This window comes from Triticum dicoccoides, chromosome 6B (assembly GCF_002162155.2).
Source record: "Triticum dicoccoides isolate Atlit2015 ecotype Zavitan chromosome 6B, WEW_v2.0, whole genome shotgun sequence".
NCBI lineage: Eukaryota > Viridiplantae > Streptophyta > Magnoliopsida > Poales > Poaceae > Triticum > Triticum dicoccoides.
Window position 1 is genome coordinate 544,662,988 of NC_041391.1, and position 16,893 is coordinate 544,679,880.

A 16,893-nucleotide genomic window follows, 5' to 3' on the forward strand; every position below is an offset into this window, starting at 1 on the left:
GGCCCGCGCGGGCCGCGGATGGGCTCCGCGGGCCGCGGCGGCGGTGAGGGCGCGGGTGCCACGTGGCGACGCGTGAGTGGCTGCGGGCGGCGGCGGAGATTTCGTCCGGCGAGGCCAGACATGTCCGGTGGTGGCAGGGGCGATTTGATCTAGGGTTAGGGGTGAAATTGATCCGAAAATTCGGGGGAGGAGGTGTTTATATAGGTAGAGGGAGCTAGGAGAGTCCAAAAGAGGTGCGGTTTTCGGCCACGCGATCGTGATCGAACGACCGAGAGCATGGAGGGGAGTTTGCTGGGCTTTGGGCCACTTTGGAAGGGGTGTTGGGCTGCACACAAAAGAGGCCTTTACGGTTACCCGGTTAACCGTTGGAGTATCAAACGACCTCCAAATGGCAAACTTGACAGGTGGTCTATCGGTGCTATACCAAGGCCGCTTGACAAACCTCGGTCCATTCCGAGACCGTTTAACACCCGCTCACAACGAAAGACAAAAGGGGGACGCCAGATGACATAGGAGTGCCGGATTGGAAAACGGACAACGGGGAAAATGTTCGGATGCATGAGACGAACACGTATGCAAAATGAAATGCACATGATGACATGATAAAATGCAGATGATGACATGGCAAAATGCAACACGCAAGCAAATGACATGGCAACGACGGCAAATAACTGGCAGACACCTGGCGCAACGAATCCGGGGCGTTACAGCTGGCACGTCACACAAGACCGCACCCAATCACGGACGAGGGCACGATCACCTGGAACATAGAAGTCGGCACGGAGTCGATGGAGCATCTTCTGCACGCCCTCATGGCCCGCCGAGTGGGAGAGACCCAGCACCTGCTGACGAAGATCGTCGTGCGCTGGAACGAAGATGCGGCGCACGTGGAGAAGCAGGCCATCGGCGAGGCGCCAGGGCTCGTCTAGCTCGCCCGCCGCCAGCTGCTGCTGCAAGAGGAGGGCGTCGGCCGCGGTCGCGGTTGCGCGGCGGATGTCGGCGTAGAGGGGGAACGAGGGCCCGGTGATGATGCAGAAGGCCGCCCCCTCCGCCTCGCCGTCGTCCACATCGACGTCACACCAGGACAGGGCGTCGACGATGGTGTTAAGGCGACCTGGCCGATACTCGACGGTGAAATCAAAGCCAAAGAGCTTACTGATCCACTGGTGCTGAGGAACCGTCGAGAGCCTCTGATCCAGCATGAACTTGAGGCTGTAGTGATCCGTGCGGATCCGGAAAGAACGACCCCAAAGATAGGGCCGCCAGTGGCGTACTGCCTGCACCAACCCAATAAGCTCACGCTCATACGCCGCCAACTTAAGATGGCGTGCAGCAAAGGGGCGGCTGAAGAAGGCGAGGGGTCCATCGCCCTGATGCAGGACCGCACCAAACCCCGCACCGGAGGCGTCGCAGTCGATGGTGAAGGGAAGGTCGAAATCCGGCATCTGTAGTACGGGTCCCGTCGTAAGGGCCCCCTTGAGGGCCTCGAATGCTGAAGTGGCCTCCTCATCCCAAGAGAAGGCGTCGCGACGGAGGAGGCGCGTGAGCGGGGCCGCAATGAGGTCAAATTCCCGGATGAACTTCTGGTAGTACCCCGCAAGGCCAAGAAACCCGCGAAGAGCCCGCGGAGACTGCGGGATCGGCCCGGTGGCGACGGCCGCCACCTTGTCGGCATCCATGGCCACACCCTCGGCCGAGATGACATGGCCGAGGTAAGCGACTGAAGGTGTCCCGAACGAGCACTTTAAGCGCTTAAGATGAAGATGATGCGCCCGAAGCTCGTTGAAGACGATGGCTACATGCTGGAGGTGCTCCGCCCAAGAGGCGCTGTAGATAAGAATGTCATCAAAGAAAACGAGCACAAACCGACGTAAGTAGGGTCGAAGGACATCATTCATCAAGGCCTGGAATGTCGCCGGGGCGTTGGAGAGGCCAAAGGGCATCACCAAAAACTCGAAGTGGCCGTGATGAGTCCGTAACGCCGTCTTGGCGATGTCGTCGGGATGCATGCGCACCTGATGATACCCCGACCGGAGGTCCAGCTTGGTGAAGAAGCGCGCCCCATGTAGCTCATCCAGGAGTTCATCGACCACTGGGATAGGAAATTTATCCTTAAGTGTGAGAGCATTAAGGGCACGGTAGTCGATGCAGAAGCGCCAGGTGCCGTCCGACTTGCGAACGAGGAGGACCGGTGTCGTAAAGGGTGATGTCGATATCCGGATAATGCCCGCGGCAAGCATGAGTGCGCACTGCCGCTCCAACTCGTCCTTCTGCAACTAAGGGTACAGGTAGGGCCGTACTGCCACAGGAGCCGAATCTGGCAGGAGATGAATACGATGGTCGTAGACCCGGGCCGGCGGAAGGCCCCGGGGTTCCTCAAAAAGATCACCATGCTGCTATAGAAGGTGATCCAGCAGTGGATGCTCGGCCTCCGTGGTAGCCGCGGTGAGCTAGAGTGGGGGTGACGCCGGGGTGCCTCCAACGCCCTCCCACCGGATGCGGCGGCCCATGCGCCAGAAGGTCATCGTCAGGGCGTCGAAGTCCCACAGGATGGGACCGAGAGTCCGCAAAAAGTCGACGCCGAGGATGAAGTCGAAGCAGCCCAAATCGATGCCGGCACAAGTGATGATGAAGTGCTCGTCACCGATAGTGATGGGGACGTCTCGAGCGAGCCCATGGCAGTGGAGGCGGTCACCATTAGCAACGGTGACGCTCAGCTGCTCCCCGCCCGTAGGGTGTAGTGCCAGTCGCCGCATAGTAGAGTCCGGAAGGAAGTTATGAGTGGATCCCGTGTCCAACAGGGCCACCAGAGTCTCGCCGTGGATCGTGACCGGGATAAGCATAGTCCGCTCAGTGCGGATGCCGGCCAATGCGTGAAGGGAGACGACAAGGGCCATAGCCAGCACAGGTGCGGGTGCCGGCGCGACCTCGGCGGCTGGATCGCCGAGTCCCTCCTCGGTGACAACGTCCTCCGTCTTGTCGACAGTCTCCAAGTAGAAGAGGCGCGGGCAGACATGGCCCGGGGCATAGGGTGCATCACAGTTAAAGCACAGCCCCAGGCGGCGGCGCTCGAGCTGCTCGGCCTGCGAAAGGCGCCGGAAGGGCCGCGTCGCGGCCGGAGTGGTCGCCGGTGGGACGGCTGAAGAAGCGGGCGCGGCCGATGGTGGTCGTGGAGGCACTCGGCCCCCCCGAGGTGCTGCTGGTCGTGTCAAGGCCTGGGCGCGCTGCTCGAACGCCCTAGCGTAGTACATGGCCGTCTGTAGGTCCTGGGGCCCCTTCATCTCGACGTCCACGCGGATGTGGTCGGGAAGGCCCCCGACGAAGAGCTCCGCCCGCTGGAGTGCCGTCACCCCCGGTGCGTGACACGCCAGAGCCTGGAAGCGGTCGGCGAAATCCTGGACCGTGGAGGTGAAGGGTAGGCGGCCCAGCTCGGACAAGCGGCTGCCGCGCCGTGGTGGTCCGAAACGAAGGAGACACAGCTCGCGAAAACGATCCCAGGGAGGCATGCCGCCCTCATCCTTCTCGAGAGCGTAGTACCAGGTCTGGGCGGCGCCCCAAAGGTGGTAGGACGCGAGCCAAGTCCGCTCGGACGCCGGTGTCCGCTGCCCCCGGAAGAACTGGTCACACTGGTTTAACCAGTTAAGCGGGTCGTCCGAACCGTCGTAGGTGGCGAAGTCGATCTTCGCGAACCGAGGCGGCTGCTGGTGTGGCGCGCCATGGCCCACTGCCTCGGCGGTGCGGAGGGCTGATGAAGGCGCTCGGTCCATGGTGGGGAGGTCGGCGTAGTTCCCTGTGGCGCCCGACGCCCCGGGCTGCAACTGGGACCCCGACGGCGGCCGGGCCTCCGTGTAGGCCGGCGTAGATGACGTCCCGTAGAGCCAGCCTGGCAGCAGAGACGGTGAAGATGGAAAGCGGACCTCCTGGATCGGGAGGCCGCTCGGCGAGGAACGGCCCAAGCTAGGGCTGGGCGGTGGCGGTGGTGGCACCTGCACGGTGGCAGCTGGAAGGGATGGCGCGGCTGGGGCCGGCACGGGCGACGCGGCCCAGGTCGGCCACTGCGGCCCCAGGGCGGCGGCTGGCGGCGCGGGTGGCGCCGCAAGCGGCGGCGGCGGCCACGGTGGCCACGGTGGCGTCGAAGACGCCGGTGAGGGGAGCGCCGGATAGCCCCCGGTGATGGCCGCGGGTATGAAGTACCACGACAGTGGCTGCTGGCCCGCGGCCACGGCCGGATGGAGCTGCGGGGGCGGCCCGTACGGGCTAGCCAAGTAGAGGCGGATGCCCTGGACCGCGACGACCAAGTCGTTGAGCACGCCGGCCATGGCCTCCGGTGTGAACTGCTGCGGCTTTGGGGGAGGCGACGGCGGTGGTTGCTGGGTTTGCGGCTGTCCCTGGCCCGGCGTGGTGCCGGGTGCGGGGGAGATCGACGCCGAGAGGGAGGCGGTGGCGCCCGGCGACGCAGCGGCGGCGTTGGTGGAATCGGTGGCAGCGATGATGGGGGAGGCTCTGGGCAGCGGTGTCTGTGGTGGCGGCGGGTTTGGAGGCGATGAAGACATGGTCAAAACCCGGGTACCTGATATCAAGGTGTTAGGAGCTAGGGTTTTGCCTTTCCGAGGGCGTAGGTTATAGGGGAAGGAGGGAGGTGGGCGAGGGCTGGAGCGCGGCGGCCGGCGGCGAGGCGCCGTCCTTGCGGATTGGCGGCAGCAGCGCAAGCAGGAGGCGGCTAGGGTTTAGGGTTCCGGCTCCTCTGGGAGCCGGGCAATAGAATAGTCTTATTGCTTGATTCTCAAAATAGTTTTACAACTAGTATATATAACCATAATCTAAAAATAAACCTAAGATAATTTGGGCCTTAAGCTTGCCCAGTGGGCCCACGGCGGCCATAGACCTGACCGGTCATAACAGACACATTTTAGAGCGTTTGTTCACTTATTTTTGTTTGTATGCAATCCATAATTAAATATCCAAAACATCTTATATTTGTCAACTGATGGAGTAATAATTTAGAGGGTCATATGTCACATCTGATGTTTCTGCAAACCCTGTCCATATAAAGTTTTATTAACACCTGATTAGCATGCATCGACTGTGATGTATGTCTTTGTTCCTGGTAAAGTGTCCCTATCAAAATAATTAGCATATACTTGTAACTAAAATTAGTTACTTTGACTGTTTTACTAATCCTAAGTCATCTAAGATTTATTTATGTCTATAAGGCGATTTCTGAAGAATATAATAGCTTTTGAACTAAAAACACGACAAGAACTATGAAATACTCTAACCAAGTCAGTGGCGGTGCCAGGAATCCAATCTTGTGTGGTCAAGTGAGAGTTGTGTAGTCAGATGGATGCATTTATGTGTTTTTCAGGAATAATTTCTGCTTGCCGTATGATGTTTTTGTAAAAAGCTATGTAGTCAATTGACTATACAGCTCAAGTTTTTGCTTCCCCGCTGAACCAAGTGTAATTCTTCAATAGTCTAAAGAAGAAAAAAGTACTTTTCCACAACTAGCCCTATAGATTCCCTGTAGCCAACTACCCTGAATAAGTTACTACTCCTACATGGCACAATTACCAATAGCAGCAAGTTGCTTTATATTTACCGTACGCCGTGGAGGCAAGAAGCTCCAAGACATTGTTGAACCAGCTCGTCTCGTTGCTAAGAGACACCGGCACAAACGTCGCTATCCCTCTGCTCTTCAAGAACGCCGGGTCGAGCGCCGTCGCGCCGCCCACCGCGAAGTTCGCGCCATGCCGGAAGTCATCCGCGGTCTCGCCGGCGAGGTAGGGAGCTGGTTCCGGCAACCCCAGCGACTCCACTGCGTCCACAGAAATTGGGAAGATGGTTGGTCAGGAATGTATACAGGTCAACGCGCGACTGGCGTCTCCAACGGAAGAACAATGATTCGTAGCTAAATGGTTACCGATGAAGTCGATGATGAGCCGGCCGTCGGACGCCCGGCCGCTGGGGTGGTGGAAGTAGGTCTCCCCGTACGGCGCGTGGGAGGAGGGCCCCCCGGCGGTGGCCGGGAGGATGGCCGCGTTCCCCGTGTCGGTAAGCGAGTCGCCGAAGCTGAAGACGCGGCTGTAGCTGCTGGCCAGCTGGGCGTCCCTGCCGCGGGCGTACGGCGTGGCGGCTGCCTCCCCGGCGACTAGGACGAGGAGAAGAGCCACCGGGATGCGAGATAATTGTGCCATGTCGACGGTTTCAGCAGCTCTATGTCCTGTAATAGGCTACTAGTATTTGCGGCAGTGTCATGTCATGAGGACTCACAAGCTGGTGGTCCTTATTTTGTTGGCCGGGATTAACAACTTTATTTAACACAATACAATCACGGATGCTTACATACACCCATATACTATACTCGGTCTTATAAGCGCCCGTATATGCTATCCCTATTAGCTTGTCCAAAATACTGTCACCAACATCTTGAGATTGATAAAATCATCACAGACATCTTGTGGTCGACGGGACCGTCTCCTTCCACTGAACGGACATTACCGGAAAATTTGGAATAAATACAGAAAAATGGTTGCAACCGGTGGTAAGTTTAGAACTTGAACCCACACAAAGAAGCTAACTATCCTCTTGGAGCTCATGGTTGTATTGTATTTGAGCAGTCATTGTCCGATGTTCACGTGCTTTTTTTTTTTCAAAAAGAGGAAATGTCCCTTGGCCTCTACATCAAGTGATGCACACAAACATTTATTTATCACTTCAAAGTTTATCATTCAATCACAATAAAGTTCAATAAAAAACGGTCACACATGGGTGCTCCAAGGGCAAATTAAGAAAGAATGTACAGAAATGAGCCTCATGCATTACAAAGCCAGAGAGACCACCCCCATCAATTGCATCCAAAGACCGTGGGTGCCCGAGCCCCCTCCTTGCATAGTAATGAGCACGTATGAATGCAACTGATGGTCTTGATAACCTGCAAATTCTTTGGAAGTTTCGTTCTGTTAAAAATAAAGTCATTACCTCCCGAAAATCACGCTCCCCCTGCTCGGGAGGCGATTGAGGGAGTCCTGGACTAGGGGGTGTCCGGACAGCCGGACTATCATCGTCAGCCGGACTCCAAGACTATGAAGATACAAGATTGAAGACTTCGTCCCGTGTCCGGATGGGACTTTCCTTGGCGTGGAAGGCAAGCTTGGTGATACAGATATGTAGATCTCCTACCATTGTAACCGACTCTGTGTAATCCTAGCCCTCCCCGGTGTCTATATAAACCGGAGAGTTTTAGTCCGTAGGACACAACAACCATTACAACAATCATACCATAGGCTAGCTTCTAGGGTTTAGCCTCCTTGATCTCGTGGTAGATCAACTCTTGTACTACCCATATCATCAATATCAATCAAGCAGGAGTAGGGTTTTACCTCCATCGAGAGGGCCCGAACCTGGGTAAAAACATTGTGTCCCTTGTCTCCTGTTACCATCCGCCTAGACGCACAGTTCGGGACCCCCTACCCGAGATCCGCCGGTTTTGACACCGACATTGGTGCTTTCATTGAGAGTTCCTCTGTGTCGTCACCGATATGCTTGATGGCTTCTTCAATCAACAACAACGCCGTCCAGGGTGAGACTTTCCTCCCCGGACAGATCTTCGTATTCGGCGGCTTCGCACTGCGGGCCAATTCACTTCGCCATCTGGAGCATATCGAAAGCTACGCCCCTGGCCACCAGGTCAGATTTGGGAGCCTAAACTTCACGGCGGACATCCACGGAGACTTGATCTTCGATGGATCCGAGCCGCAGCCGAGCGTGCCGCACTGTCTCGATGGGCATGACCTAACTCTGCCGCCGGACAGTACCTTGGAGGCCGCACACGAATCCGCTCCGACCCATAGTTCGGAGCCGATCGCGCAGATCGAGGACAGGTGGCTGGACACCGCCTCGGGACCTGCAACTTCCACGGCGATGGAGCCGAACACTGATCTCGTCCCTTACAAAGCTCGTGACTCCAAGGTGTCGGACTCCCTGCCGGACTCCGAACCTCCCGCGCCTCTACCAATCGAATCCGATTGGGCGCCGATCATGAAGTTCACCGCTGCGGACATCTTTCAGCACTCACCCTTTGGCGACATCCTAAATTCGCTAAAGCATCTCTCGTTATCCGGAGAGCCCTGGCCGGACCACGGCCAGGATGGTTGGGATGCAGACGCCGAAGAAATTCAAAGCCCACCCACCACCCACTTTGTAGCCACTGTCGACAATTTAACCGACATGCTAGACTACGACTCCGAAGACATCGACGGTATGGACGACGATGCCGGAGACGATCAAGAACCAGCGCCTACAGGGCACTGGAAGACCACCTCGTCATATGACATATACATGGTGGACACCCCAAAAGATGGGGACGGCGAAGAAGCAGCGGAGGCAGATTCCTTAAAGAAACAGCCCAAGCGCCGACGTCAGCGGCGCCGCTCTAAATCCCGCCACAGCAAGAATGGAGATTCCGGCACTGGAGATAATAACACCCCAGAAAGTGCCGAAGACAACCCCCTCCAGTACAACTCAGCACAGGAGGACGGGGAAGCCAGCCCTCGAGAGAGAGCGGCAGACGAGGAGTTAGAGGATGACAATTACATGCCTCCCTCCGGAGACGAGGCAAGCCTCAACGACGACGAATTGGTCGTGCCCGAGGATCCCGTCGGACAAGAGAGTTTTAAACGCAGGCTAATGGCCACGGCGAACAGCCTAAAGAAAAAGCAGCAACAGCTTCAAGCTGATCAAGACCTGCTGGCCGATAGATGGACCGAGGTCCTCGCGGCCGAAGAGTATGAACTCGAACGCCCCTCCAAGAGCTACCCAAAACGCAAGTTGCTCCCCCGACTAGAGGAGGAAGCATATATACCTTCATCACCAGCGCACAATACGGCAGACCGACCACCCCGTGGTCGGGACAGAGAGGCACACAGGCCCTCCACCAAGACCGTACCCCGGCATCGCTACGTAGCCACGAGGGAACGCGCCGGACTTGCGGGATATATTGGAGGACAAGGCAAGGAAATCCAGATCTATCTATGGATCACGTGGGCGCCCCACGACCCACGACGAATACCGTCGCGCCGGATACAGCAACTCCGGCCGGGCCGAACACAGCAGACAACGCTCTCTTGAGCTACGTCGTGATATTGCTCAATACAGAGGCGCTGCACACCCGCTATGCTTCACAGACAAAGTAATGGATCATCAAATCCCTGAAGGGTTTAAACCCATCAACATTGAATCCTACGATGGCACAACAGACCCCGCGGTTTGGATCGAGGATTATCTCCTTCATATCCATATGGCCCGCGGCGACGATCTCCACGCCATCAAATATCTCCCGCTCAAGCTTAAAGACCAGCTCGGCATTGGCTTAACAGCTTGCCTGCAGAGTCAATTGGGTGTTGGGAGGACCTGGAAGCCGCATTCCTTGACAACTTCCAGGGCACATATGTGTGACCACCAGACGCCGATGACCTAAGCCACATAATTCAGCAGCCAGATGAATCGGCCAGACAGTTCTGGACACGGTTCTTAACTAAGAAAAATCAAATCGTCGACTGTCCGGATGCAGAGGCCCTCGCAGCCTTCAAACATAATATCCGCGACGAGTGGCTAGCCCAGCACCTAGGACAGGAAAAGCCGAAATCCATGGCAGCCCTCACATCACTCATGACCCGCTTCTGCGCGGGAGAGGATAGCTGGCTAGCTCGAAGCAACAACCTCAGCAAAAATGCTGACAGTCCGGATACCGAGGACCACAATGGTAGGTCGCGTCGAAACAAAAACAAACGCTGCGTTAACGGCGATAACAATGAGGATACGGCAGTCAATGCAGGATTCCGAGGCTCTAAACCCGGTCAACGGAAGAAGCCATTCAAAAGAACCACTCCGGGTCCGTCCAATTTGGACCGAATACTCGACCGCTCTTGCCAGATACATGGCACCCCCGAAAAGCCAGCTAACCACACCAACAGAGATTGTTGGGTATTCAAGCAGGCAGGCAAGTTAATTGCCGAAAACAGTGACAAGGGGCTGCACAGCGACGACGAGGAAGAGACCCGGCCACCGAACAATAGAGGACAGAAGGGTTTCCCCCCACAAGTGCGGACGGTAAACATGATATATGCAACCAATATACCCAAGAGGGAGCGGAAGCGTGCACTAAGGGACGTATATGCGATGGAGCTAGTCGCCCCGAAGTTCAATCCATGGTCCTCTTGCCCGATCACTTTCGATCGAAGAGACCATCCGACCAGTATCCGCCATGGCGGATTCGCCGCATTGGTTTTAGACCCAATCGTCGATGGATTTCACCTCACGAGAGTCCTGATAGACGGCGGCAGTAGCCTGAACCTGCTTTATCAGGATACAGTGCGCAAGATGGGCATAGACCCCTCAAGGATTAAACCTACAAAGACGACCTTCAAAGGCGTCATACCAGGTGTTGAGGCCAATTGTACAGGCTCAGTCACATTGGAAGTGGTCTTCGGATCCCCGGATAATTTCCGGAGCGAGGAGTGAATCTTTGACATAGTCCCGTTCCGCAGCGGCTATCATGCTCTGCTTGGACAAACCGGGTTCGCAAAATTCAACGCGGTGCCGCATTATGCATACCTCAAGCTCAAGATGCCAGGCCCTCGTGGAGTCATCACGGTCAACGGAAATACAGAGCGCTCCCTCCGAACGGAGGAACATACAGCGGCTCTCGCGGCAGAAGTACAGAGCAACCTTTTAAGGCAATTTTCGAGTCCGGCCGTTAAACGACCGGACACGGCCAAACGCACCCGGAGCAACACCAATCAAGACCGCCTGGCACGTTCCGAGCATGCGTAGCAATGCGGCCCCAACCCCAGCCCTCGCATGATTGCAAGACCAGCTCTCCGCGTACATCATTACGCTCTGGAGATACCATGGGCATAGGGGGAGGGGCACGACCACAACAGACCCAGAGTGCGGCTCGACCACACCAGGGGCTCCCAAGTGTGTCGCTCTTTTCATTTTTATTTTCCTTCTTTTTATACACAGGACTCCGTTCACGAGAGGCCCTGTCCGGCTGTGAACCTGCCGAACTCACGATGCAACAGCCAGGGAGGAACAAAGGCTGCGACGAACACTCAGGTGGTCTCCATTACGAGCATTAATTCTGTTAAATACATCATTCCGCAGCCTACTCCCGGAGGGAGACATGTCTAATTAGTCCAGTCCCTTGCTTACCGCACTGTTTGTATCGCTCTGCGCCAATAGCAGAATTTCTTGAATAAACAATGCAACACATTTTGCCTATAATTGCATTACTTTATATATATGTTCATCAATGACATCTTGCACCCGTATATTTTGGTACGGCCGAATACACCAGGGGCTTATGTTCCCCGCATCATGGTGTGATAAGCTCGAACACTTTCACAAGTGCGGCACCCCGAACTTATAGCATTATATGAATCGGCTCTGAATCATGTCTTGGGTCAATAGTTGGGTTTGCCCGGCTCCCATGTTTTGGTACCTTCCGTTCCGTTCTGTCGGCTAAGGTAGCACTGGGAGAACCACTGCGATTGCGCCCCGGTTGAGCTGGGCGAGCGCCTCAGTGGAGAAAGCTAAAACTGACTGGCATGATAAGGCGAGAGACTGGTCGCTGTTCGAGAGGTCTTTTCGAGTCCCTAAAGACTTATGCCGCTTCGAGCGAAGAACCGGATAATGTCCGGCAAAGGCGTGGATAGCGCCCCGAACTCGGTCTTCCAAATACTAGGGGCTTCGCCGAAATTTAAAATTATAGAATTCTATGGCTAAGTGAGAGTGTTCAAGCATTATAAGTCCGGTTGCCTCGTTCGTTGTGTTGAGCGCCTCCCTAGATGGACCCAAGAATGGGAACAAGAGTGCTCAAGTTTATCCCGAACACCCCAACACTCGTGGCATGGGGGCTGAAGCCGACGACTTGCCATCTCTCAGATTTTATAAACGGCCGCACAGAAGGTAATATTTTAAATCAATAAGCGTTGCTTAGCGCATATGAACAAAGTTTTCAGCGCACAGGATAACACATTGCGAGTTTACTCAATAGTTACATCTCTGGGGCACTCATCCGCAATCTTGCGGGCAACCTTCAGGACAGTCTTATAGTACATCTCAGGCGTATGATACTCCTTGCCCGCTGGCGGCGCGTCAGTGATAAGTCTCTCCGCATCCAGCCTGCCCCAGTGCACCTTTGCGCGGGCAAGGGCCCGACGAGCACCTTCAATACAGGCGGAGCGTTTGATGACCTCCACCCAGGGGCACGCATCCACCAGCCGCCGCACGAGGCCGAAGTAGCTCCCAAGCATGGCCTCTCCAGGCCACAGCCGGACTATGAGGCCCTTCATGGCCTGCTCGGCTACCTTGTGGAGCTCGACCAGCTGCTTCAGCTGGTCGCTAGGGGGCACCGGATGGCCGGCCTCAGCATACTGAGACCAGAAGACCTTCTCTGTTGAGCTCCCCTCCTCGGCTCGGTAGAATGCGGCGGCATCGGACACGCTGCGAGGCAGATCTGCAAACTCCCCTGGAGAGCTTCGAATTCTGGTAAGTATCAAGTAGTTTACATTAACATGCTTGCTTTGCATGAAAAATGCCTTACCCGCCGCTATCTTCTTCGTCGCCTCAATCTCCTGGAGGGCCTTATGGGCCTCGGCCTTGGCAGCTTTGGCACTTTCAAGAGCCGAGGCAAGCTCGGACTCTCGAGTCTTTGAGTCGCGCTCCAAACTCTCATGCTTTTCCATGAGAGCCTGGAGCTCTTGCCGCACCTCCGCCACCCGCACCTCCTGCTTCTCTCGCTCCGCCCATTCCGCGGCCGCATTGCGTTCGGCCGCGGACACAGCCTCCTTCAGGGTTGCCACCTCGTTCGTGGCCCCTGCAGTACCCACGTTATCCTTGTTATTTTCATTGCAACCTAAATCCTTTTCTGTAAGGTAACTATTCAAAGTGGTGTTACTCACCTTCTTTGTCCTCGAGTTGCTTCTTGGCACGGCCGAGCTCTTGCTCAGACCGCTCGAGGTCCTGCTTCAAAGCACCGACCTCCGCACTCAGTGCGGCAGAGGTCATCAGCGCAGCCTGCAAACCCATATTGACATAATTTTTAGCAACCCTGCGTATATCTTTTTTAGATCCTCAGTCCAGCTTTTCTTTCCGAACACCGAACCGAGCATCAGGGGCTACTGTCTATGCGGTATTACATTGCATATTTTTAACTTCTTACCTCAAAGCCTGTTAGAAGGCTACTGCAGGCTTCGGTCAGCCCGCTCTTGGCGAGCTGTACCTTCTGAATCACCGCACTCATAATAGTGCGGTGTTCTTCCTCGATGGAAGCGCCTTTAAGCGCCTCCAACAAGTTGTCCGGTGCCTTCGGTTGGACGGGGGCCGCCGGCGTCATGGTCATGCCCTTCTTGCGAAGGGGCCGCCTGCCGGACTCCGGAACCACTGCGGGTTCCGACGTGGAGTCCGGCGCAAAGTCCGGGAGGCTGCCTTGCGGCGCCTCCGGAGCCTCCTCCTGATGGGCCCCTTCCTGGGATCCCACCTCGGCGTCCTCGGCGTCGCGAGTGGTGGAGGCAGTCGGGATGGAATCCACATCCGACGGAGCCAATGACCCGCTCGATGAAGCGGGGAGATCCTCATCGGCCGGACTACAGGCAATGTGCGGCATTAGAAGGACACTGTGTGACACTAAAGAAATTACAAATCATTCAGGAATCTGGATACTTACGATCTTGCCGGAGGCCTGGCCCTTGAGGGCCACTCTTCGTCGCCAACGGTGGCGTTGGCGGAGCTGTCCGGGGGAATAGTCCTTCCCCTCTTGGACCCTTCGGCCTCCCCTGTTGGGGAAGCCTTCCTTTTCCTCTCTCCTTCCTCTGGGAGAGAGTCTTCTTCCTCCTCCTCGCCTTCGGGGGAGGAGTCCGCCTCGGAGTTGTCGGACACCTGAAAACGGGAACTCTTTCGAGTGCCCGTGGCCACCTTCTTGGCCTTCTTCTCCGGCACCACGTGCGGTGCCGGAACCAGCAGCTCCGCTAGGCAGGCGTCTACTGGGTTTTCTGGCATGGGAGCCGGACAGGTGATCTACTCGGCCTTCTTCATCCAGTCTCGTCAAAGGAAAAGGGAAATTGAAACCCGCGTAGGGTCAAATTATTAAAAATAAGTGTCCCGTAAAGGGGTAGTATCACTTACCTCGTCAGCTGGACGCAGCAAGCGAAATCCGCGATCTTCAGTAGCGGATGTGGGAGCTTCGGCGCCCTTGAACAGCACCCTCCAGGCGCCTTTGTACGTCGTGTCGAAGAGCCCGCTCAAAGCCGGGTGCTGTGCCGGATTGAACTCCCACAAGTTAAATGCCCGTTCTTGGCACGGGAGAATCCAGCTGATGAGCATGACTTGGACCACATTGACAAGCCTGAGCTTCTTGCTCACCAGCTTCTGGATACAGGCTTGGAGTCCTGTCAGCTCCTCCGAATTGCCCCATAGCAAGCCCTTCTCTTTCGAGGAGGTGAGCTGTGTAGGGATACCAGATCTGAACTCGGGGGCCGCCGCCCACTTAGGGTCGCGCGGCTCGGTGATATAGAATCACCCCCATTGCCACCCCTTGACGGACTCCACGAAGGCCCCTTCGAGCCAGGTGACATTGGGCATCTTGCCCAACATGGCGCCTCCGCACTCTGCTTGAGTGCCCTTCACCACCTTCGGCTTGACATTGAAGGTCTTGAGCCACAAGCCGAAGTGGGGCTGGATGCAGAGGAAGGCCTCGCACACGACGATAAACGCCAAGATGTTGAGGATGAAGTTCGGCGCCAGATCGTGGAAATCCAGGCCGTAGTAGAACATGAGCCCCCGGACAAAGGGGTGAAGTGGAAAGCCCAGTCCGTGGAGGAAGTGGGGGAGGAATACGACCCTCTCATGGGGCCTGGGGGTGGGGATGAGCTGCCCCTTGTCGGGCAGCCGGTGCGCGATGTCACCGGAAAGGTATCCGGCGCTGCGCAATTTTGCGATGTGCTCCTCCGTAACGGAGGAGGCCAACCATTTGCCTCCCGCTCCGGACATGGTCGGAGAAGGTCGAGGCGAGATGCGTGAGCTTGGGCGCTGGAGCTCGAGTGCGCGGAGATGGATAAGCAAAGGAGGAAGAAGGCGTAGGTGAAAAGGTGGATCCTTATCCCCTTATATATGGGCGGGCGAAAACTATGCGTCCCCACCGGCCTGGTAAAACTCGCTTATCTCCCAAGCGCCACCATCAATGGCGCGGTTGGGTTACCCACGTCCGTATTGATGAGAATCCCGGAATAGGGGGAACGCGATCTCTGCTTTGACAAGACGTGCCAAGGAAACCGCTTCGCTAGACGCGCTGAGGTGGTATATTAAAAAACAATTCAAGTAAAGGCTTGGTAGTGGTGTGACGTCATGCCACAAAATACGTCAGTAGATCGGATTTGTGTACATATTATTCTCTCTACGGTGGAATGTGGAAATTATTTTGCAGAGCCGGACACTATCCTGGTGTTCACAATCTTCTATGAATTATTCGGAGGAGTAACCCGCCTTGCAATGCCGAACAATATGCGTGCCGGACTCATCGTCATTGAAGCCTGGTTCAGGGGCTACTGAGGGAGTCCTAGACTAGGGGGTGTCCGGACAGCCGGACTATCATCGTCAGCCGGACTCCAAGGCTATGAAGATACAAGATTGAAGACTTCGTCCCGTGTCCGGATGGGACTTTCCTTGGCGTGGAAGGCAAGCTTGGCGATACGGATATGTAGATCTCCTACCATTGTAACCGACTCTGTGTAACCCTAGCCCTCCCCGGTGTCTATATAAACCGGAGGGTTTTAGTCCGTAGGACACAACAACCATTACAACAATCATACCATAGGCTAGCTTCTAGGGTTTAGCCTCCTTGATCCCGTGGTAGATCAACTCTTGTACTACCCATATCATCAATATCAATCAAGCAGGAGTAGGGTTTTACCTCCATCGAGAGGGCCCGAACCTGGGTAAAAACATTGTGTCCCTTGTCTCCTGTTACCATCCGCCTAGACGCATAGTTCGGGACCCCCAACCCGAGATCCGCCGGTTTTGACACCGACAGCGATCCTCAGGCGATTGCCCGCCGATGCGCCTTCGCAACCGATGAGGCCCCTCACCGCCCTTCCGAGCGAGCGAGCGAGTGAGAGAGAGAGAGAGAGAGAGAGAGAGAGAGAGAGCCTATATCCCCACGGCACCGCGATCTCATCGAGGAGGACCCGCTGGGGCTCCAGGAGATTCGGAAGAGGATGGGAGTAGAGATCCGCTCGCTGGTTGATCGGACGAGGGCGGGAGTGGTATCCTCGGGAGGATCGAAGAGAGATGGCGAGCCACGATCGAAGGAGATATTGGGGCGTGTACGAGAAGGGATGGATCAATTCCCCAGGTCCATGGAAGGGAACATATCAAGTTTAGAGGTAGCTAAAGGCGGATTGGATTGGAGCCAAAGGGATCGAGATCTGATTTGCAAATCCCCAGTTGCAAGGAAAGAATTTGGAACGAAGGAGAAGATTGAGAGTGGTTCAGATGGTGATGCAGAGAAAGAAAGGATTTGTGAGGCTACGCTTCCTACCCCGGCCCAGAAATGCGCAGATGGACAGATGTTGATTCTGACGGATCAGGGGGGAGTGAACAGATGGAAGAGGATCTTGAGCCCGAGGAAAGAATCAGAGGGAGCCATGGGGATGATTTGGGAGGGACCATACGCCTGTTGTGGCAGAAATACATCAGTTTCACCCAAACCGGGGATCCTCCATACATATGTATAAGGTCGGAATCAATCAAAAGGGGTATTATGCCTTGCATGAACCATGGCTACGGGTATATAAAGACCTGCACAATACTGGGAGTTTCTACACCAAAACCGCAAGA

General features: G+C 55.8%; 1 protein-coding gene across 1 annotated transcript in view; it reads right to left on the reverse strand.

The window, feature by feature from the left end:
* LOC119320462 (GDSL esterase/lipase At2g27360-like) overlaps positions 1-6,237 on the reverse strand; it is a 13,826-nt gene extending 7,589 nt beyond the window's left edge. The window contains exons 1-2 of the mRNA XM_037594544.1: positions 5,921-6,237; positions 5,600-5,815 (exon numbers count right to left, since the gene is read on the reverse strand). Of these exons, the coding sequence (XP_037450441.1) occupies positions 5,600-5,815; positions 5,921-6,194 (490 nt within the window). The 5' untranslated portion in view covers positions 6,195-6,237. The remainder of the gene's footprint in view (positions 1-5,599; positions 5,816-5,920) is intronic.
* Positions 6,238-16,893: the final 10,656 nt, after the last annotated feature.